This window comes from Pseudophryne corroboree, chromosome 7, assembly GCF_028390025.1.
Source record: "Pseudophryne corroboree isolate aPseCor3 chromosome 7, aPseCor3.hap2, whole genome shotgun sequence".
Taxonomy (NCBI): Eukaryota; Metazoa; Chordata; class Amphibia; order Anura; family Myobatrachidae; genus Pseudophryne; species Pseudophryne corroboree.
Window position 1 is genome coordinate 504,288,937 of NC_086450.1, and position 24,472 is coordinate 504,313,408.

Sequence of the window (24,472 nt, forward strand, 5' to 3'; positions counted from 1 at the left end):
TATGATAAGGTCACACAGCGTGGGCCTGGGGTCAGGAGGATGTGAAAGTGAAGAACAAGAAACTATTTGAGGATACAGATGGAGCCATCCTCATCTATGCCTTTAATAGGATTAACTGAGTCAGGGCAGTCGGACTTAATCCCCTGCTGTAACGACTTAATCCTCTGATGTATTGTTCTCTCTGTATTGTATTACAGCTGAGAACAATAGATGAAAGGATTATGCTAATAAACCTCGGTGCACCTAGGCACAGCAAAGCCTATATGAGCGTGGCTACATCGGTATGTGTGGACTCTACAGTGGTGAAGTAATTGAATGGACTATGATGAGTAGGCCCCTCAATAACAAGTATCGGAACTCATTTTCACTTTATTTTTGTTTTATCATTTGCACCAGTGATAAAATACTTCTAAATCAATTGAAAAACTTTGACACACAAACATCTGCTAATAAAGTCATCTATAGTATGTAACTATCAGGGCCGGTTCTTGCCCTTGTGGCGCCCCGGGCAAAACGGTAGGGGTGTGGCTTAATACTGGGAGTGGTCAGTTACGCCCCCATTTGTAGCGCCGCTGAAAGAAAAAAGAAAAAAAGTATACTTACATCCCCACTCCTGATCCAGACCGCTGCACACCTCCGCCGGCGCCGCTCCTCTCCTCAGATGCATAGACACTAGAGGTCAATTATGACCCCTAGCGTCTGTACCACAATGCTGTGTGGTGCATCGCACAGCAAAGGTCCTCTCCACGAAGGGAAACTAGACGCGTAGCGTCTGGTTCCCTTCACAGTGGGGGGGCACTGCGGGGGGCACAGTGGCGAATCTTGCCATGATGAGGCGCCCTCTGGAAGGCGGCGCCCCGAGCGAAAGTCTTGCTTGTCCGTGGCAAGATCCGCTACTGGTAACTATCACCTATGGGGGTGCAGCCAATACGTGGCCGGAGGTTAGAGGTGTCCAGCAATGACCCAGCAGCTAAACATGCACTATACCCCTTACCCTTACTATCAGTTACAGGGAAGTATCATTATGAAAGATCCCACCCTGGTTCGATGTTCAGTCGGTGCGGCCAGTGCGATATATATCGGCTGGAATGATAATCGCTCTGCTTTCGCTGCTTGCAGTCAGAGAAGGGTTCTGCAGCATCCTCTCAGAACAGACGTTCTCCAAGGCGCAAATTAGTTATTTCGATAAAGAAAAAATTATTGCTTGTCCCCTGATGATAATCTCACTGTATCATTTTGCAAGTAACGATCTCATATCAATGCAGCAAATCAATATTATCTCCAATGGAGGCACATGCCTAGGGGCACCACTTGCTAGGGGGCGGCACTTGGACACTTGTTTTATTATTTCAGGGCTGGAGCCCTGCACAGCTGCATGAGACGGAGTGCAGACTGCAGTGCAGCGTGAGGCTCTGGGCTGGCACATAACACGGGCAACTGTGGGCTGGCACATTATTGAAACAGGACTGTGGTAGTGCACATGTTCCAGTCTTTCGGTCCTCCAGGGAAGCTTCATGCCCTTAAAATGGCCACCGAGATCTCTACTGAGCATGTGCAGGGTCCATCTTGTCTTTACTGTGTGAGACCCTGTGAAGAGTGACATGGTGGGAGACAGAAGTCTATGAGAGACCCAGTTAATACTTGCTGTAAAGCTGTTCCAGCGTCCCTGTGCCGCGACTGGTTTGCACTGTACACTCACTGACTTGTGAGCTGCATGAATTCCCGCCTAGCTAAAGCTACGCACCATCACCAGTGTACATGCAACAGTGAGTACGGCTGTACCTGCTATCAATAAACCAACACGACTGGTAAGTAACTGGGCTGTTCTACTACATTCCCATAGTTTGAGTCAACTGCTGGTGTGCACCTATATAACTGCAATATCAACACCTGCACACACTTGATTCGCAACACAGAAAAGAGGGGGAGTCTCTGGGCAGGCACAAAGGGGTGGGGTATTCTGGGCTGGTAAATAAGCTTGGCAGATTCTGGCCACCCGGAAAGGTGGGCAAGCCTCCCGCTTTCCCTGCAGCCCCTACATGACCCTCCTCGGCCGACCTCAGCAGAGATCAAGCGGGCGGTCCGAGGGGGTCCGATGACGCGATTCGCGCTGATTCACGTCATCGTAGCTCCGCCCCCCCAGCTATACAGCGCCTCTTTTCTCGGCACTGCACAGCAGGGGGCGGAGCCACGATGACGCGACCCTGATGCCACGCCCCCGGAACTGTCCACTTCCCTTTTCACCACGCCCACAGACCGCCCATCCTGCTGCCGGGGCAGCAAAGTAGGTAAGTATGACATAATGGTGGAACTCTAGGCTGGCACATAAGGGTGGGGAACTCAGGGCTGGCAGATAACACGGGACTCTGGGGTGGCAAATAAGGGGGAGACTCTGAGGAAGGGGGGACATAAAGGTGTGGGACCCTGCTCTTTGGAGACATCTGTCTGCTGTACCGACACCTCACAGCACAGCTGAATCCCAGGTCTCCCGAGTAATATCGATAATGACCAGCAGATGTCGCTCTATTGCGTCATCTGCTGCACAGACACAATTGCGCTGAATTGCAATCTGCTTTTTCTGGTTTCTCTTGTCTCCAATCTCCATATGGTAATTATGGGTCATTATGGATCGAATCACCCCGCTACTGGTTCTCATGCCGTCCTGACTCAATTCTACAAAATTTTGATTTAGGTGACTTAACCACTTTTCCCTTAAAAACTGTTTAGAATATTTTGTATTTTTTATAATGGAATATAGTTTAAAAAGTATTTTTTTAACTATTAAAATATTATATTATGCACAGGCGACACAGTGGGGCGGTGCGGTCACATGTGATCTGACCATGCCAGTTAAATGGTTCGCTTGCCTTGCGCCCAATTTTGGATTACAGAGGATATGTGCGCCGCTGATACGCGCGGTATCCAATTAAAAAAAAGTGGTTGTGGGGTTTTCAGCACGGAAAACCCAGCAGGACGTTAAAAAAAAAGGTCACCTGTTCGGTGGTCTCCGCAGCTCCTGGTGGACTCCCCTCCATCTTCTGACTGGGGAGGGGGCTGTTTGAAGGCTCTGGGGCTGCTGGGAGGTGCGAGGGCTGCTGGGAGATGTAGTTCTCCCACTGGCCAGTATAAGTGGAGGGGGGGGGATACACACTAACACACACTCACAGACACTCCACACACCTCACATACTCACCACTGCTGCAGAGGACCCGGCTCCTGGCGTTGGATGTAGAAGACACTGCTTTGGAAGGTTAGTAATTGCTGACTAATTAAGCTTATTGGAAACTTACAATTGCTTAATTAGTGCTTGGGTGTGCCGCTGGGGTGCCAGAGCAAGTCCCGGTAATTTTTTCCTAAAATTAACGATGTTAGGAGAAATCAGATGTGCTCTGGAGGTGCGAGAAAAAAGACGCGGCACCGCGTTTCATTTTCTGTCCTGTAGATGAATGCCAAACCCAGCGGCTGCGGGAAAAGCCTTGTACCGCAGGGTTTTTTACATTTCCTGCCCGCAATCGGATTCCCCCTTATAGTGATATTGGAAGAGAGGGGTCTTGTTCTCACCAGGGGCTATGCCACGTGTGTGATATTAGGTCTCTGGGCTCAGCAATAAGGAACAGAGAGAGAGATGATTATTACACGTTTTCCAGAGACTGGGTGTCAGCAGTGCTGTTGTGTAACGTATTTATCTTACTGTAAAAGATCTATATATATTCTAATGTCAGTAATAGATAAGGAGGAAAGTGCTGAAACGGCTCCCTGCATGTGAAGTGGTCAGCAGTGCTCAGCCTGTCTCTGTGTATGGATGGACAGGAGCGCACATTGCACGGTGACCATGCCTTGGAGGGTCCCTACACTCAGCCTGGTCCTGTGCACCCTCTGTAAGTACAAACTCTCCCACTGCTGGACTGTGACACAGCATATAGTACACACACACACACACACACACACACACACACACGCTTACACCATTACATGTAACACACGCTTACACCAATACATGTAACACACGCTTACACCAATACATGTAACACATGCTTACACCAATACATGTAACACACGCTTACACCAATACATGTAACACATGCCTACACCAATACATATCACACACGCTTACACCAATACATGTAACACATGCTTACACCATTACATATAACACACGCTTACACCATTACATGTAACACATGCCTACACCAATATATGTAACATATGCTTACACCAATACATGTAACACATGCTTACACCAATACATGTAACACATGCTTACACCAATACATGTAACACATGCTTACACCAATACATGTAACACATGCTTACACCAATACATGTAACACATGCCTACACCAATACACATCACACACGCTTACACCAATACATGTAACACATGATTACACCATTACATATAACACATGCTACACCATTACATGTAACACACGCCTACACCAATACATGTAACACATGCTTACACCAATACATGTAACACATGCTTACACCAATACATGTAACACATGCTTACACCAATACATGTAACACATGCTTACACCAATACATGTAACACATGCTTACACCAATACATATCACACATGCTTACACCAATACATATCACACACGCTTACACCAATATATGTAACACATGCTTACACCAATACATATCACACATGTTTACACCATTACATATAACACACGCTTACACCATTACATGTAACACATGCCTACACCAGTACATATCACACATGCTTACACCATTACATATAACACACGCTTACACCAATACATATCACACATTCTTACACCATTACATATAACACACGATTACACCATTACATGTAACACATGCCTACACCAATACATATCACACATGTTTACACCATTACATATAACACACACTTACACCATTACATATCACACACGCTTACACCATTACATATCACACATGCTTACACCATTACATATAACACACACTTACACCATTACATATAACACACGCTTACACCATTACATGTAACACACGCTTACACCAATACATATCACACATGCTTACACCGATACATATAACACATGCTCACACCGATACATACAACACATGCTTAAACTGATATATGCATGTGATTGCACCAATACATGTAGTACACACACTAGGCTATATAATGCATCTACACGTGTGTGTGTGTGTGTGTGTGTGTGTATGTATGTATGTATGTATGTATGTATGTATGTATATATATATATATCTATCTTAATACAGTATTTATTACACATGTTTACATGGATTCATATAACACATACTTACACAAATATACTGTATATTGCAGAAATTGTATGCAAAACGCAAAGTTTCCAGGTGAAAGTGCCCTGACATACACCTCTATACGAGACACCAAACATGACGCATTGAGCACATCCTCACTGCATCATATGGACTGACTGTCACTATAATGTACTTTCTTGAAGTTTAAATGCCCATCTTTAAACAATAAGAACTACAGGAACTCCTGGAGGATAGGAAAAGACTCATCTCATTGCACAGTATGGGCCTAATTGAGACCTAATCGCAGCAGCGAATTTGTTAGCAAATGGGCAAAACCATGTGCACTGCAGGTGGGGCAGATGTAACATGTGCAGAGAGAGTTAGATTTGGGTGGGGTGTATTCAAACTGAAATCTAAACTGCAGTGTAAAAATAAGCAGCCAGTATTTATCCTGCACAGAAACAATATAAACCATCCAAATCTAACTCTCTCTGCACATGTTACATCTAGGCAACCTGCAGTGCACATGGTTTTGCCCATTTGCCAACAAATTTGCTGCTGCGATCAGGTCTGAATTAGGCCCCATGTCCAGACTTACAAATAGGGACAAGTATTTTAAACATTTGGAACATGCTTGCCTACCCTCCCGGAATGGCCATCATCGTAGCTCCACCCCCCTCTATGCAGCGCCTCGTTTCTCGGCACAGCACAGCGGGGGGCGAAGTCACGATGACGCGACCGTGATGGAACGCCTCCGGACCGCCCATCCTGCTGCCGGCCACGCCCCTGACCCGCCTATCCTGCTGCCGGCCACGCCCCCCATACACCTACAACGCTGTCTCCTCCCGGAGGAAGAGGCAGCAAAGTAGGTAAGCATGATTTGGAATCTTCCACCCAGGGTCAGATGGGAGATATAGGGGTCTATTTACTAAGCTTTGGAGAGAGATAAAGTGGAGGGAGGTAAAGCACCAACCAATCAGCTCCTAGTTGACATTTTTTGGAGCTGATTGGTTGATACGTTATCTCTCTCCAAGCTTCTTGTCCTTCTCTCATGTTGTTAAATGTAATAAAGAATATTTTTTTTGTCTTTCAGCTTTCCATGCACAGCCCAATCCCTCGGTTCCCTCTCCACATCTCCACAATCATCTACTCATGTCTACCGTGATTGTGGTGGACAAGCCACCGGTGAGGCTGGACATTCTGTCAGTGCGCTGGGAACATGATGGGCGCCCCCTGGTGGAATACAAAGAAGGAAATTTGACAATTTATAACCCCCGGGCCTCGGTGCCATTGGAGCAATTTAAGGATGGGAACATCTCGCTGGTCCTGACGAACCTCACCCGGAGCGATAGAGGAAATTACACCTGTCTGATCCAATATGGCAGACAGCGAGAGATGACCCGCTACATCCTAGTAATAGAAGGTAAGGAACGCACCTGGGAAATCAAGGATCAGTGACTCCTATACGGTGTCCAAATCCCCAGATATCTGTGTATGTGGGATTAGGGGCCTATTTATCAAAAGTTTAGGTATTGAGTGCCCCACAGCAGCACAGAGTATATCAGGAGATGAGTGATGTGATAGGACAGGGCTGCATGTGACAGGAGCAGTGACATGATGTGAGGAGGGGAATGGAGGCAGCAGGAAGCCACAGACTGAGAGTAATATAGTGGGAGGAGCAGGGTCCCCAGCAGCACAGAGTATATCAGGAGATGAGTGATGTGTCAGTGAGGACAGGGCTGCATGTGACAGGGGCGGTGACATGATGTGAGGAAGGGAATGGAGGCAGCAGGAAGCCACAGACTGAGAGTTATATAGTGGGAGGAGCAGGGTCCCCAGCAGCACAAAGTATATCAGGAGATGAGTGATGTGTCAGTGAGGACAGAGCTACATGTGGCTGGGACCGTGACATGATATGAGGAAGGGAATGGAGGCAGCAGGAAGCCACAGACTGAGAGTTATATAGTGGGAGGCGCAGGGTCCCCAGCAGCACAGAGTATATCAGGAGATGAGTGATGTGTCAGTGAGGACAGGGCTGCATGTGACAGCGGCAGTGACATGATGTGAGGAGAGGAATGGAGGCAGCAGAAAGCCACAGACTGAGAGTTATATAGTGGGAGGCGCAGTGTCCCCCAGCAGCACATAGTATATCAGGAGATGAGTGATGTGTCAGTGAGGACAGGGCTGCATGTGACAGGGGCGGTGACATGATGTGAGGAAGGGAATGGAGGCAGCAGGAAGCCACAGACTGAGAGTTATATAGTGGGAGGAGCAGGGTCCCCAGCAGCAGAGTATATCAGGAGAAGAGTGATGTGTCAGTGAGGACAGGGCTGCATGTGACAGGGGCAGTGACATGATGTGAGGAGGGGAATGGGGGAAGTAGGGAGACACAGACTGAGAGTTATATAGTGGGAGGAGCAGGGTCCCCAGCAGCACAGAGTATATCAGGAGATGAGTGATGTGTCAGTGAGGACAGGGCTGCATGTGACAGGGGCAGTGACATGATGTGAGGAGGGGAATGGAGGCAGCAGGAAGCCACAGACTGAGAGTTATATAGTGGGAGGAGCAGGGTCCCCAGCAGCACAGAGTATATCAGGAGATGAGTGATGTGTCAGTGAGGACAGGGCTGCATGTGACAAGGGCAGTGACATGATGTGAGGAGGAGAATGGAGGCAGCAGGAAGACACAGACTGAGAGTTATATAGTGGGAGGAGCAGGGTCCCCAGCAGCACAGAGTATATCAGGAGATGAGTGATGATGGTGAGGAGGAGAATGGAGGCAGTAGGAAGCCATATTTGGAGATATACTGTATATATAGTAGAAACAGTACTGTATGTTCCCCTAGCAGCACAGAGGAGTGTTATGAAGATCAAATCATCTATATATAATTAATGAATCTAGTTTCATATGGGTTCGGTATGATTTACCTACGGACACAATACCGACGGTCATAATCCCGACAGCCATTGACTGACAATCAAAATGCAGAGAGTCCAGATACCAACATTCATTATGCCGACATGTTCAAAATGCCGACATAGTCAAAAATACTGACGCTTGAAATGCCGACATGATTTTTTCTGTTTTTGTGTGTGTGTGTCAATGTGGAAATAGGTCGACATGGACACGGTGTAAGTGTACCGCGTCCCCTCGCTGCGCTCGCATTGCTTCGGGCACACTATTATATTCCCCTTCCAGGTCCACTGGGATGGTAAAGCATGAACAAGTCTGTTTTTGGGCAAAAATTCCTTAAAAACATATGTCGGCATTTTGGACATGACGGTATAATGAATGTCAGCATTTTCAGTAAATCAACTGCTTCCCTTTCACACACCACATCTATATCCCTTTTCCTCTAGCATTTTTAAACATGGGTAAATGCGCGGGGGGGCGCGCATTTACCCGTGTTTTTCCCTAGTGGAAACGGGTCCCCCGGCAAATTCCCGGGCCCCCCGGCAAATTCCCGGATCAAGTGATCCAGGAATCCTACCCTGGTAGCTAGCCAGGTTGAACATGTGTTCAACCCGGCTAGCTGCTAGTGTGAACGGGAGCGGTGTCGAGGTGACACGGCTCCCGTTCACAGTGCATAGGGAGGGCGGCGCAGGAAGAAGATGTGATCTCCCTGCGCCGCCCCTGCCGCGTCACTAGCGCGTCACTAACCCGGCAATTGCAATGTTGGTGAGCGCTGTCTGCAGGGCGCTGTAGCACGGGTCGCAGCCGTGTCAGGTGACACGGCTGCGACCCGTGCTACGCTAGTGGAAAAGGGGTATCAGTCAGAACTGTGGGGGTCATTCCGAGTTGATCGCTCGCTAGCTACTTTTTGCAGCGCTGAAATCAGATAGTCGCCGCCTATAGGGTAGTGTATTTTTGCTTTGCAAGTGTGAGAACGCATGTGCTGCCGAGCGGTACAAAAAAGTATTGTGCAGTTTCTAAGTAGCTCTGGACTTACTTAGCCGCTGCAATCACTTCAGCCTGTTCGGGCCTGGAATTAACGTCAGGATCCCGCCCTTCAAACGCCTGGACACGCCTGCGTTTTTCCAACCACTCCCAGAAAACGGTCAGTTAACACCCACAAACGCCCTCTTCTGTCAATCTCCTTGCGATCGTCTGTGCGAATGGATTCTTCGTTAAATCCATCGCTCAGCAACGATCCGCTTTGTACCCACACGACGCGTCTGCGCATTTCGGTGCATGCGTGGTTTTGACCTGATCGCACCGCAGCGAAAAAACCTAGCGTGCGATGAGGTCGGAATGACCCCCAGTGTACTTCTTATAACTAGCACAAGAATAAAATGCACCATACTTTCCTACTCTCCCGCCTGCAAGGTCAGGACAACCTATCACATCCCGATCACGTCCCCTGTGAAATAGGTGTGATGGGGTAGGGGTGATGAAGTGATAGGCTGGGAAATTCATCTTTAAAACCCCGCCCCTTGCGATGCAGTGCTGTAATTCAGAGCATCGTGCAGTTGCCGCTGGGCCATGAAAGTGCGAATCGCGGTGCACATGAAAGTGGATACTGTGTGTCCTATTTCTGCATATTGCATATCCTGCCCATCGAACCTAAGCAGGGCCCCAAGGTAAACACTGTCCACTTGATTGAATAATAGACCAATGAGTTCGGCATTTACGGACACTGCTTGTATAAATGTGTCTTCAATTAATTAATGTCCCGAAAAAATGTGTGCACACATATATTGCTTTTGAATGGATAATTACCATAAGCGATAGGCTTTTGATACACCTCTTTGGATCAATCTGTTAGGACCATCCCAATTGGAAAGACTCCCTCTGCTGGTGCTTGTCCATTAACTGCAGAATATCTGGAGACAATATCCACGGGTATCCGTCCACAGTGCTCCGGCTCCCTCTGCTGGTGGCTAACCGCAATTGCAGGTAGACTGGCTGTTTTATCGTAGCCAGAAGCCGGTGATCGTATAAACAAACAGGAGGTGATTGTCACTGCCAGTAGGTCCCTTCGAAAACGCGTTTCTCCGCCTTCCCAACACACTCAGCGGCTTCCTCAGTTCCCGTGGATATTGTCTCCAGATATTCTGCAGTTAATGGACAAGCACCAGCAGAGGGAGTCTTTCCAATTGGGATGGTCCTAACAGATTGATCCAAAGAGGTGTATCAAAAGCCTATCGCTTATGGTAATTATCCATTCAAAAGCAATATATGTGTGCACACATTTTTTCGGGACATTAATTAATTGAAGACACATTTATACAAGCAGTGTCCGTAAATGCCGAACTCATTGGTCTATTATTCAATCAAGTGGACAGTGTGAAAACTGTTTATTAAAATCCAAGCCTCAGATAATTAACGTATTTAAGTATATACATTTGTGTATGTGGAGCATTTACATTAAAAGCATCCACTATACACAATATGCATTTTTATGTATGTCAATTTTGCTGCAGCAATACATGTTAATAAAGTATGATTTATGTATTTTAATCTTAATAGCAATTTGCAATTTTAGTTATTTTTGATTGTCTCCGATAAATGGTGAGGACAGCGCTTCTGATTTTCCACAGAGGGTCACACCTGTGTGGGTAGTTTGTGTTTTTTTGGTTAATATAGGGATTGCAATTATCCCTATATCAGGAGCAGCAGTCATCGCCATTGTCTAAAATCTCCTTGATCCAGCGGGTACTGGCGCCAGAGAGTGTATACACCTGTCCACACAAGGTTAGTGTGTGGGCGGTTGTGTACACATCCAATATCATTTATTCTTTGATTGAGGGCCCCAAGGTGACTGCTGTTCCGGGTGTGACATGCACTACAAAGACAAGTGTGACATGAAACAGCGCAATAGGTTGTAATATGAATCTCCTGATATTCTGTAGTGAGATGGACGGATATTACATAGGAATCATGGGCCCTCATTCCGAGTTGATCGCTAGCTGCTTTCGTTCACAGCGCAGCGATCAGGCAACAAAATCGGCACTTCTGCGCATGCGTATGGGGTGAAATGCGCACGTGCGACGTACTTTCACAAAAGCCATTGCAGTTTCACACAAGGTCTAGCGACGCTTTTCAGTCGCACTGCTGACCGCAGAGTGATTGACAGGAATGGGGCGTTTCTGGGTGGTAACAGATCGTTTTCGGGGAGTGTGTGTAAAAACGCAGGCGTGTCAGATACAAACGCGGGTGTGCCTGGAAAAACGCAGGCGTGGCCGGCCAAACGCAGGGCGTGTCCGTGACGTCAAAACAGGAACTAAACAGTCTGAAGTGATCGCAAGCTAGGAGTAGGTCTCGAGCTACTCAGAAACTGCACAATCTTTTTTTTGTAGCAATGCTGCGATCCTTTCGTTCGCACTTCTGCTAAGATACACTCCCAGAGGGCGGCGACTTAGCTTTTGCACTGCTGCTAAAAGCAGCTAGCGAGCGAACAACTCGGAATGAGGGCCCTTATACGATGTAGGAGATTGCAGGCTATGAATGGACAATTAGCACTGAGCGGAGATGGAGATTCATTAAGTCCGCAGTAGATTTACCTCAGTTAGGTACTAATACCTCTTCTTTCCCTTCTTTGTACAGAAAACATGATCCATTTCCTGAACTTGGCGTCTGACTCCAGAGATACTGGTAAGAGTTACCTGGCGTACATCCTGGCTAAGTCTAGGCCGGGCAGGCAGGTGAGGCAGCTGCAGTAGGCGCAGGGCCGGCTCCGGGGCTTCTGGCGCCCCGGGCGGCATTAGGGGCGTGGCTTCGTACAGGGGGCGTGGTCATCTACGCCCCCTGTACAGACTGAATTGATGTGCGGTGCGCGATGACATCATCGCGCACCGCACAGCAAAGGTCCTCTCCACGAAGGGAAACTAGACGCGTACGCGTCTAGTTTCCCTTCCCAGCGGCAGCGGCCGGGGGCAGCGGGGGGCACACACCAGCAGCTGATCTTGCCCTGGTCGGCGCCCTCCGGAAGTCGGCTCCCCGGGCAAAAGTACTGCTTGCCTGTGGCAAGATCCGCTACTGAGTAGGCGCAATGAGGTTTGCTAGCCTCTGATTGGCTGAGGGCGTACTGATCCCTCCCACCAGTACTGTTACAGCTACTGGTGCAGCTGCTGCAGTCTATCTGCATTACAAGCTGGATTCAGGGTTGGACTGGCCCACAGGGGCATTCATCCAGTGGGCCCTGCGTGCCCCAGGTTCGACACTGTCTGGATTCCGCGCATTTGGTGGACACCAGGGAAGCTGATGGCCATTTGGTTTTTATAAAGGGGAAGACAAAGATGTCTGTAGTTATTTGGACTTAGGGCCTGATTGCGAGAGGTACGCAAAACCGATTATCACGCAATTGAGTGATTATCGGTGGCCCGCGCATGCGTATAAGTCAGACTGAGCATGTGCCGCTATGTTCTTGTGACGGTGTCTGCAGAGAGGAAAAATTCACTAAGGGATTGTCAGGGAGCGTTTGGGGGAGGTAACGGGAGAGTGGTGATGAAAATGTAGGCGTGTCACAACTGTTTCTGGGGCGTGGCTCAGCCTGAGACTCCCATCTTAGTAAATTTACCCGATTGGTGCAGCTGAGTTTGAGCTTTTTTTCCTCAAAAAGTTCATCATTAAAACAAAAAAGGTGAAACAGCGGCACTGCTAGCGTACACTGATATTCTATGTGCAACATTTGTACAACTGTGTGCAAAAGTCTGAATCTGTGTAAAAAGGGCTCTGAGACGTGCGGCCGTGGCTTTTCTTCATGCCTGAGTCCGTTGTGCTTCATCTATGACTTTGTACGTGTGTACCACCAATTGCTGTGCGGTTACAGTAACCGCCCAGTGTCTCTAGTACCCAGGCCTATTTCAGGTACGGTCGCAAGCGGCTATAAGGGGTCATTCTGACACGTTCGCTCGCTGCTTTTTGTCGCAGCCAAGCAAACGGGTCCCTACTGCGCATACGCCGATTGACAGGCAGAGGCGATCGCTGGGCAGGAGGGGGCGGAACAGCGGCGTTTGGCCAACCAAGTAGCTCCTGGCCAGCACGCTAAAGCTGCGCTGGTCGGGAGCTACTCTTGAAGTGCAAAGGCATCACCGCTGTGCGATGCCTTTGTACTTCTGCGGGGGGGAGGGCGGCACTGACTGTGTTGGGCGTCCCCCCGCATGTCAGTGTGAATGATCGTAACTGTGCTAAATTTAGCACGGCTACGATCAACTCGGAATGGCCCCCATTGTGCGCACACAGGCCAATGTTTTCTTACTGTGCATGCTTCAGGTCGGCAGACGTGCAGGGAGTGAATTGCAATTGTGGTCGCACAGAGGAATTAGTCGTACAGTGAATGACAGGAAGTAAACGTTTGGGGGTGGGAACGGGGAGTGGTCAGGTAAATGCAGGCGTGTCATTGGCCATTCAGTTGCGGGCGGTGCGACCCGGGTGTGACGTCTGAAAGGGGTGACAGCACACTATGGGCTCCTCTGCAGTGACAGGAGCCAGGTGCTGCAGAGTGAAATTCTGCTACAGCACCCAGCTCCTGTCATAGCAGAGGAGCCGACAGCGCTGCAGACAGTCTCCTGAGGCAGCCCAGTACAGCCCAGCATCGCCGGAGATGCTGGCCACGCCCCCTGAGTGACGGTCCCGCGAGGCCACACCCCTTTTTGCCGCGAGTGCCCCTCCCCGGTGCACTGGGATAGGAAGGGTGCGCACCGGGTGTCACCACAGCCGGTGACGCCTCTGCTGCTCAGCCTGCGGCTCCTCAGAGGCACTCAGACTCTGCGACATGACCCGATTTGTGACGATGGTACCGATGTATCAGCAATTATATGCTGCCGGACTGAAATGATGTGACTGCAGTGGGCGTCCCTATGCTCAGGTCAGCTTCTGCCCATATTAGCATATAATCGCAATTGCTTATGGCAAAAGATAGCAGCAGCAAGATACATCCACATCTGGATCTGAGTGGTGTTTCGCTGCCCCTGTGATGTGAATAAGAGTCAAAATTGCAAGAAAAATACAATAAGCTACTCGCATGGGAGCATCTCAGTCCTGCCAGGCGTCTCACCATATGGTATAACTAAATAAAATATATATAGTGTGGTTGCATTGAATTATAGATCTATTATTTGTACAGTATGAAAGCTGATTACTTTTGGTGGTATTAGTATAGAACACTAGCTTAGCCTGAGGTTCTCAGTGTAACAATGTAAGGCAGTTCTCATAATGGAGCTACGTGTTCTCACCAAACTTGGCGTAACGTATGTGATATATGCCCCGCCCCTCAACAAGTGTTCCGTGTGATAAGGAGATTATTATAAACAGTTTCGCTCAGTGGCTCTCACTTTCTCTGGAACTGATGGAGAACAGACCTCACCTCACCATGTCTACATGTTTTCTCATATTCCAACTATTGTGGCTTTATAGCGGTAAGTCATTTATATCCAGATAAACTACTTTTTAACGTTTTTGGGTTACTAAGTCGTTTTTTTTCTTCCAAGTTCTAAATTGGAAATATTAGTATAATTTGTCTTCTCACTTGGGGACAGAACAGAGTACTAAGGTGTACATTTACTAAGCAGTGGTAAGAGCAGAGAAGTGAGACAGTGGAGAAGTTGCCCATGGCAACCAATCAGCACTAAAGTAACATCTATAATTTGCATACTATAAAATGATACAGAGCTGCCGATTGGTTGATGGGGAAATATCTCCACTGTCTCACTTCTCCGCTCTTATCACTGCTTAGCAAATGTACCCCTAAGCCTTTGGAGAGTGATAAGGTGGAGAGAGATAATCTACCAACCAATTATCTCCTGTCATTTTTCAAGCACAGCCTGTAACATATAGGAACAAGGGTGCAGGTGCACCATACACCATTAAAATGATTACAACCTTGATATAATATTCAAGGTTCTTGGCATATATTGGCCAGTATATGAGCCTGCCCACCAGTGGCGTGCGGGGAGGTCAGTGGCTGGTGAGGCACTACAGCCATAATGTCTGACGGATCCTGCCGATTACCCCTACCGCCACCGAGCCAATGCCCGCTACTGCCTCTGAGCCGATGCCCGCTGCTACTGCCAATGGCTTACAAACTTGCCCACCATCAACTGACCCAGCCTTCCGCCACTAATTTGCATCTCCGTCTGATGCTGCCAATGCCCGCTGCCTGCCTGCTCATCATACTTGTGATATATTGTACATTTTTATGTAAAAAAAAAAAAAAAAAAATTAGTGTTTGGGACTGGGAAGGGAGTGGGAGGAGGAAATTAATGCAATTTTGTTGTCCAGGGCTTCCATGAACTTAATGGAGAAGGGTGTGAATGGGTTAAAAAATGTAAAAAAAAAATGTGTGAGGTACCCCCTCCTTAGTATAACCAGCCTCGGGCTCTTTGAGCCGATCCTGGTTGTTTAAATACTGTAAAAAATTGGACAGGGGTTCCCCATATTTAGACAACCAGTACCGGGCTCTTAGTCCGGTCCTGGTTCAAAAAATACGGGGGACAAAAGATGTAGGGGTCCCCCGTATTTCCGTATTTTTAAAACCAGCACCGGGCTCCACTAGCCAGGGACATAATGCCACAGCCGGGGGACACATTTATGTAGGTCCCTGCGGCTGTGGCATTACCCCCCAACTAGTCACCCCTGGCCGGGGGTTCCCTGGAGGAGTGGGGACCCCTTAAATCAAGGGGTCTCCCCCCTCCAGGTACCCAAGGGCCAGGGGTGAAGCCCGAGGCTGTACCGAGCACCCCTAGGCGGTGGTTGCCGAGCTAATAGCCATAAGTGTGTAAAAAAAAGAATATTATTTTTTATTGTGGAACTACAAGGCCCAGCAAGCCTCCCTCGCTTGCTGCTACTTGGAGAACCTCAAGTACCAGCATGCTGGGAAATAACAGGCCCGCTGGTACCTGTAGTTCTACATCAAAAAAATACCCAAATAAAAACACAACACACACACCGTGAAAGTAAATATTTATTAAAACACACTTATACACTCAAACATACTTACCTAAATCCCACGCCGGTCACGTCCACGTCCATGTAGAATCCAATAGGGGTACCTGTAAAAATGAAAATTATACTTACAAACGAAGTAATCCACAGGAAGAGAGAGAGAGAGAGAGAGAGAGAGAGAAATGAATGAATATTATGCACTCACTGACGCGGGAAGACATTAACACAGACAGGGGAGAGTGCTGCTGCTGGCTGGGAGGATGGAGCAGGTGCCCCCAATAGTTGTGAGCCCTGTAGCAGTGCCCCCGGTCACTGTGCCCCCTGTAGCTGTGCCCCCTGTAGCTGTGCCCCCAGTTGCTGTGACCCCTGTAGTTGTGCCCCCCGTCGCTGTGCCCCTTGTAGCTTTGCCCCCCAGTAGCAGTGCCCCGAGTAGTTGTGACCCCAGTTGTGTCCCCAGTCGCTGTGCCCCTTGTAGCTGTGCCCCCTGTAGCTATGCCCCCAGTAGTTGTGACCCCTGTAATTGTGCCCCCAATTGCTGTGCCTCCTGTAGTTGTGCCCCCTGTAGTTGTGCCCTCAATTGCTGTGCCCCCTGTCGCTGTGCCCTCTATAACTTTGCCCCCAGTAGCTGTGCCCCCAGTAGCAGTGCCCCGAGTAGTTGCGACCCTTGTAGTTGTGCCCCCAGTTGCTGTGCCCCTTGTAGCTGTGCCCCCTGTAGGTTTGCCCCCAGTAGCTGTGCCCCTTGTGGCTGTGACCCCAGTAGTTGTGACCCCTGTAATTGTGCCCCCAGTTGCTGTGCCCACTGTAGCTGTGTCCCTTGTAGCTGTGCCCCCAGTCACTTTGCCCCCTGTAGCAGTGCCCCCTAGCTGTGCCACCTATACCTGTGCCCCCAGTAGTTGTGACCCCAGTCGCTGTGCCCCCTGTAGCTGTGCCCCCTGTAGCTGTGCCCCCTAGCTGTGCCAGTGCCCCAAACACACACATAAAAATAAAAAAATCCACACACACATACTTACCGCTCCTGCTGCGCTGTCCTCCGTCTCCGTCCGCCGGCTCCTCTCTACTATGGGAGAGACGTCATGACTCATGACGTCTCTCCCATAGCAGCGCCTCTCAGACACCAGGGTTCAATTATGACCTCTAATGTCAGTCAGCAGCGCCGGCTGCAGCCGGGAAGGGGGGGGGGGGAGGATTAGTGTGCGCCTCGCTACTGATTAGACAGCGGATCCAGCACTGGATCCACTGGGCCAATCACATCTTGGGGGCTGGCAGGGGTGTGCATTCATCGGGCTGAATGCATGCCTCTGTCATTGAGGCACCTGTAGTGATGCCGCTTCCCTGTACTTTTTCAATGGGCTTTCACAGCCATTGCTGCGTCCTGCCCCCTGCCCGCCCCCCGCTGCCCAGACTTTAATGTTAGCAGCTGGAGGCACCTCTCCCGCAGCCTCTAACTCAATGGTGAAGAGATTTTCTATTTCTAGGGGGGGGGGGATGGTTAAAATAATAAAAGAAGATATTTATAACAGACTCTGTCATAAATATCTTCTTTTTATTATTTCAATCATTATGACAGGGGAGGCACTGCCTCCCCTGACTGCACATCCCTGCTGCCCACCTATTTCATGGTGACCTCATCGGACAGGCCCCTAGCGTTAGCACACCCTAGTTTTTATATTGGGATGTGCTACCTTGTTGGTACTTAGTACTACAATACTACAATATAGGAACAAGGGTGCAGGTGCACCATACACCATTAAAATTATTACAACCATAATATAATATTCAAGGTTCTTGGCATATATTGGCCAGTATATGAGCCTGCCCACCTACTTCATGGTGACCTCATCGGATAGGTCCCTAACACTATAGGGGTTCACCTCCAGGACGCAGAGCATCCCCAGACTACCCCAGCCACACCACCCCAGGGCACCACTCAGAAAAAGGATAGGAATGAAAAATAAGTGTTAAGTAAATGAAAGAGGCTGCTGAAAGTTAAAAAAAAAGAAGAAGACAGCAGTAATGTGTCAGAGTGTTAGAGAGAGGACAGCAGTAAGGTGTCAGAGTGTTATAGAGAGGACAGCAGTAATGTTTCAAAGTGTTAGAGAGAAGACAGCAGTAAGGTGTCAGAGTGTTAGAGAGAGGAAAGCAGTAATGTGTCAGAGTGTTAGAAAGAGGACAGCAGTAAGGTGTCAGAGTGTTAGAGAGAGGACAGCAGTAAGGTGTCAGAGTGTTATAGAGAGGACAGCAGTAATGTTTCAGAGTGTTAGAGAGAAGACAGCAGTAAGGTGTCAGAGTGTTAGAGAGAGGAAAGCAGTAAGGTGTCAGAGTGTTAGAGAGAGGAAAGCAGTAATGTGTCAGAGTGTTAGAAAGAGGACAGCAGTAAGGTGTCAGAGTGTTAGAGAGAGGACAGCAGTAAGGTGTCAGGGTGTTATAGAGAGGACAGCAGTAAGGTGTCAGAGTGTTAGAGAGAGGACAGCAGTAAGGTGTCAGAGTGTTAGAGAGAGGAAAGCAGTAATGTGTCAGAGTGTTAGAAAGAGGACAGCAGTAAGGTGTCAGAGTGTTAGAGAGAGGACAGCAGTAAGGTGTCAGGGTGTTATAGAGAGGACAGCAGTAAGGTGTCAGAGTGTTAGAGAGAGGACAGCAGTAAGGTGTCAGAGTGTTAGAGAGAGGACAGCAGTAAGGTGTCAGATTGTTGGAAAGAGGACAGCAGTAAGGTGTCAGAGTGTTAGAGAGAGGACAGCAGTAAGGTGTCAGAGTGTTAGAGAGAGGACAGCAGTAAGGTGTCAGAGTGTTAGAGAGAGGAAAGCAGTAATGTGTCAGAGTGTTAGAAGGAGGACAGCAGTAAGGTGTCAGAGTGTTAGAGAGAGGAAAGCAGTAATGTGTCAGAGTGTTAGAAAGAGGACAGCAGTAAGGTGTCAGAGTGTTAGAAAGAGGACAGCAGTAAGGTGTCAGAGTGTTAGAGAGAGGACAGCAGTAAGGTGTCAGGGTGTTATAGAGAGGACAGCAGTAAGGTGTCAGAGTGTTAGAGAGAGGACAGCAGTAAGGTGTCAGATTGTTGGAAAGAGGACAGCAGTAAGGTGTCAGAGTGTTAGAGAGAGGACAGCAGTAATGTTTCAGAGTGTTAGAGAGAGGAAGGCAGTAATGTTTCAGAGTGTTAGAGAGAGGACAGCAGTAACGTGTCAGAGTGTTAGAGAGAGGACAGCAGTAAGGTGTCAGATTGTTGGAAAGAGGACAGCAGTAAGGTGTCAGAGTGTTACAGAGAGGGCAGCAGTAAGTTAGAGAGAGGACAGCAGTAAGGTGTCAGAGTGTTAGAGAGAGGACAGCAGTAATGTGTCAGAGTGTTAGAGAGAGGACAGCAGTAAGGTGTCAGAGTGTTAGAGAGAGGACAGCAGTAAGGTGTCAGATTGTTGGAAAGAGGACAGCAGTAATGTGTCAGAGTGTTAGAGAGAGGACAGCAGTAAGGTGTCAGAGTGTTAGAGAGAGGACAGCAGTAAGGTGTCAGATTGTTGGAAAGAGGACAGCAGTAAGGTGTCAGAGTGTTAGAGAGAGGACAGCAGTAAGGTGTCAGATTGTTGGAAAGAGGACAGCAGTAAGGTGTCAGAGTGTTAGAGAGAGGGCAGCAGTAAGTTAGAGAGAGGACAGCAGTAAGGTGTCAGTGTTAGAGAGAGGACAGCAGTAAGGTGTCAGAGTGTTAGAGAGAGGACAGCAGTAAGGTGTCAGAGTGTTAGAGAGAGGAAAGCAGTAATGTGTCAGAGTGTTAGAAGGAGGACAGCAGTAAGGTGTCAGAGTGTTAGAGAGAGGAAAGCAGTAATGTGTCAGAGTGTTAGAAAGAGGACAGCAGTAAGGTGTCAGAGTGTTAGAGAGAGGACAGCAGTAAGGTGTCAGGGTGTTATAGAGAGGACAGCAGTAAGGTGTCAGAGTGTTAGAGAGAGGACAGCAGTAAGGTGTCAGATTGTTGGAAAGAGGACAGCAGTAAGGTGTCAGAGTGTTAGAGAGAGGACAGCAGTAATGTTTCAGAGTGTTAGAGAGAGGAAGGCAGTAATGTTTCAGAGTGTTAGAGAGAGGACAGCAGTAACGTGTCAGAGTGTTAGAGAGAGGACAGCAGTAAGGTGTCAGATTGTTGGAAAGAGGACAGCAGTAAGGTGTCAGAGTGTTACAGAGAGGGCAGCAGTAAGTTAGAGAGAGGACAGCAGTAAGGTGTCAGAGTGTTAGAGAGAGGACAGCAGTAATGTGTCAGAGTGTTAGAGAGAGGACAGCAGTAAGGTGTCAGAGTGTTAGAGAGAGGACAGCAGTAAGGTGTCAGATTGTTGGAAAGAGGACAGCAGTAATGTGTCAGAGTGTTAGAGAGAGGACAGCAGTAAGGTGTCAGAGTGTTAGAGAGAGGACAGCAGTAAGGTGTCAGATTGTTGGAAAGAGGACAGCAGTAAGGTGTCAGAGTGTTAGAGAGAGGACAGCAGTAAGGTGTCAGATTGTTGGAAAGAGGACAGCAGTAAGGTGTCAGAGTGTTAGAGAGAGGGCAGCAGTAAGTTAGAGAGAGGACAGCAGTAAGGTGTCAGTGTTAGAGAGAGGACAGCAGTAAGGTGTCAGAGTGTTAGAGAGAGGACAGCAGTAAGGTGTCAGATTGTTGGAAAGAGGACAGCAGTAAGGTGTCAGAGTGTTAGAGAGAGGACAGCAGTAATGTTTCAGAGTGTTAGAGAGAGGACAGCAGTAAGGTGTCAGAGTGTTAGAGAGAGGACAGCAGTAAGGTGTCAGAGTGTTAGAGAGAGGACAGCAGTAAGGTTTCAGTGTTAGAGAGAGGACAGCAGTAAGGTGTCAGAGTGTTAGAGAGAGGGCAGCAGTAAGGTGTCAGAGTGTTAGAGAGAGGACAGCAGTAAGGTGGCAGAGTGTTAGAGAGAGGACAGCAGTAATGTGTCAGAGTGTTAGAAAGAGGACAGCAGTAAGGTGTCAGAGCGTTAGAGAGAGGACAGCAGTAAGGTGTCAGAGTGTTAGAGAGAGGACAGCAGTAATGTTTCAGAGTGTTAGAGAGAGGACAGCAGTAAGGTGTCAGAGTGTTAGAGAGAGGACAGCAGTAACGTGTCAGAGTGTTAGAGAGAGGACAGCAGTAAGGTGTCAGATTGTTGGAAAGAGGACAGCAGTAAGGTGTCAGAGTGTTAGAGAGAGGGCAGCAGTAAGTTAGAGAGAGGACAGCAGTAAGGTGTCAGAGTGTTAGAGAGAGGACAGCAGTAACGTGTCAAAGTGTTAGAGAGAGGACAGCAGTAATGTGTCAGAGTGTTAGAGAGAGGACAGCAGTAAGGTGTCAGAGTGTTAGAGAGAGGACAGCAGTAAGGTGTCAGATTGTTGGAAAGAGGACAGCAGTAATGTGTCAGAGTGTTAGAGAGAGGACAGCAGTAAGGTGTCAGAGTGTCAGAGAGAGGACAGCAGTAAGGTGTCAGTGTTAGAGAGAGGACAGCAGTAAGGTTTCAGTGTTAGAGAGAGGGCAGCAGTAAGGTGTCAGAGTGTTAGAGAGAGGACAGCAGTAAGGTGGCAGAGTGTTAGATAGAGGAAAGCAGTAATGTGTCAGAGTGTTAGAAAGAGGACAGCAGTAAGGTGTCAGAGTGTTAGAGAGAGGACAGCAGTAAGGTGTCAGGGTGTTATAGAGAGGACAGCAGTAAGGTGTCAGAGTGTTAGAAGGAGGACAGCAGTAAGGTGTCAGAGTGTTAGAGAGAGGAAAGCAGTAATGTGTCAGAGTGTTAGAAAGAGGACAGCAGTAAGGTGTCAGAGTGTTAGAGAGAGGACAGCAGTAAGGTGTCAGGGTGTTATAGAGAGGACAGCAGTAAGGTGTCAGAGTGTTAGAGAGAGGACAGCAGTAAGGTGTCAGAGTGTTAGAGAGAGGACAGCAGTAAGGTGTCAGGGTGTTATAGAGAGGACAGCAGTAAGGTGTCAGAGTGTTAGAGAGAGGACAGCAGTAAGGTGTCAGAGTGTTAGAGAGAGGACAGCAGTAAGGTGTGAGAGTGTTAGAGAGAGGACGGCAGTAATGTTTCAGAGTGTTAGAGAGAGGACAGCAGTAAGGTGTCAGTGTGTTAGAGAGAGGAAAGCAGTAATGTGTCAGAGTGTTAGAAAGAGGACAGAAGTAAGGTGTCAGATTGTTAGAGAGAGGACGGCAGTAAGGTGTCAGAGTGTTAGAGAGAGGACAGCAGTAAGGTGTCAGATTGTTGGAAAGAGGACAGCAGTAAGGTGTCAGAGTGTTAGAGAGAGGACAGCAGTAAGGTGTCAGAGTGTTAGAGAGAGGACAGCAGTTAGGTGTCAGAGTGTTAGAGAGAGGACAGCAGTAAGGTGTCAGATTGTTGGAAAGAGGACAGCAGTAAGGTGTCAGAGTGTTAGAGAGAGGACAGCAGTAAGGTGTCAGAGTGTTAGAGAGAGGACGGCAGTAATGTTTCAGAGTGTTAGAGAGAGGAAGGCAGTAATGTTTCAGAGTGTTAGAGAGAGGACAGCAGTAAGGTGTCAGAGTGTTAGAGAGAGGAAAGCAGTAATGTGTCAGAGTGTTAGAAAGAGGACAGCAGTAAGGTGTCAGATTGTTAGAGAGAGGACGGCAGTAAGGTGTCAGAGTGTTAGAGAGAGGACAGCAGTAAGGTGTCAGAGTGTTAGAGAGAGGACAGCAGTAAGGTGTCAGATTGTTGGAAAGAGGACAGCAGTAAGGTGTCAGAGTGTTAGAGAGAGGACAGCAGTAAGGTGTCAGAGTGTTAGAGAGAGGACGGCAGTAATGTTTCAGAGTGTTAGAGAGAGGAAGGCAGTAATGTTTCAGAGTGTTAGAGAGAGGACAGCAGTAAGGTGTCAGAGTGTTAGAGAAAGGAAAGCAGTAATGTGTCAGAGTGTTAGAAAGAGGACAGCAGTAAGGTGTCTGATTGTTAGAGAGAGGACGGCAGTAAGGTGTCAGAGTGTTAGAGAGAGGACAGCAGTAATGTGTCAGATTGTTGGAAAGAGGACAGCAGTAAGGTGTCAGAGTGTTAGAGAGAGGACAGCAGTAAGGTGTCAGAGTGTTAGAGAGAGGACTGCAGTACGGTGTCAGAGTGTTAGAGAGAGGACAGCAGTAAGGTGGCAGAGTGTTAGAGAGAGGACAGCAGTAATGTGTCAGATTGTTGGAAAGAGGACAGCAGTAAGGTGTCAGATGGTTGGAAAGAGGACAGCAGTAAGGTGTCAGAGTGTTAGAGAGAGGACAGCAGTAATGTGTCAGAGTGTTAGAGAGAGGACAGCAGTAAGGTGTCAGATTGTTGGAAAGAGGACAGCAGTAATGTGTCAGAGTGTTAGAGAGAGGACGGCAGTAATGTGTCAGATTGTTAGAGAGAGGAAAGCAGTAATGTGTCAGAGTGTTAGAGAGAGGACGGCAGTAATGTGTCAGATTGTTAGAGAGAGGACGGCAGTAAGGTGTCAGAGTGTTAGAGAGAGGACAGCAGTAAGGTGTCAGATTGTTGGAAAGAGGAAAGCAGTAATGTGTCAGAGTGTTAGAGAGAGGACAGCAGTAAGGTGTCAGAGTGTTAGAGAAAGGACAGCAGTAAGGTGTCAGATTGTTGGAAAGAGGACAGCAGTAAGGTGTTAGTGTTAGAGAGAGGACAGCAGTAAGGTGTCAGAGTGTTAGAGAGAGGAAAGCAGTAATGTGTCAGAGTGTTAGAAAGAGGACAGCAGTAAGGTGGCAGAATGTTAGAGAGAGGACAGCAGTAAGGTGTCAGGGTGTTATAGAGAGGACAGCAGTAAGGTGTCAGAGTGTTAGAGAGAGGACAGCAGTAAGGTGTCAGATTGTTGGAAAGAGGACAGCAGTAAGGTGTCAGAGTGTTAGAGAGAGGACAGCAGTAAGGTGTCAGAGTGTTAGAGAGAGGACAGCAGTAAGGTGTCAGATTGTTGGAAAGAGGACAGCAGTAAGGTGTCAGAGTGTTAGAGAGAGGACAGCAGTAAGGTGTCAGGGTGTTATAGAGAGGACAGCAGTAAGGTGTCAGAGTGTTAGAGAGAGGACAGCAGTAAGGTGTCAGATTGTTGGAAAGAGGACAGCAGTAAGGTGTCAGAGTGTTAGAGAGAGGACAGCAGTAAGGTGTCAGGGTGTTATAGAGAGGACAGCAGTAAGGTGTCAGAGTGTTAGAGAGAGGACAGCAGTAAGGTGTCAGATTGTTGGAAAGAGGACAGCAGTAAGGTGTCAGAGTGTTAGAGAGAGGACAGCAGTAATGTGTCAGAGTGTTAGAGAGAGGACAGCAGTAATGTGTCAGAGTGTTAGAGAGAGGACAGCAGTAAGGTGTCAGAGTGTTAGAGAGAGGACAGCAGTAAGGTGTCAGAGTGTTAGAGAGAGGATAGCAGTAAGGTGTCAGAGTGTTAGAGAGAGGACAG

General features: G+C 48.2%; 1 protein-coding gene across 1 annotated transcript in view; it reads left to right on the forward strand.

Moving 5' to 3' along the window:
• The first annotated feature begins 2,205 nt into the window (after window positions 1-2,205).
• LOC134945825 (uncharacterized) overlaps window positions 2,206-24,472 on the forward strand; it is a 65,253-nt gene continuing 42,986 nt past the window's right edge. Inside the window, exons 1-3 of the mRNA XM_063935338.1 lie at window positions 2,206-2,288; window positions 6,339-6,668; window positions 11,792-11,839. Of these exons, the coding sequence (XP_063791408.1) occupies window positions 6,398-6,668; window positions 11,792-11,839 (319 nt within the window). The 5' untranslated portion in view covers window positions 2,206-2,288; window positions 6,339-6,397. The remainder of the gene's footprint in view (window positions 2,289-6,338; window positions 6,669-11,791; window positions 11,840-24,472) is intronic.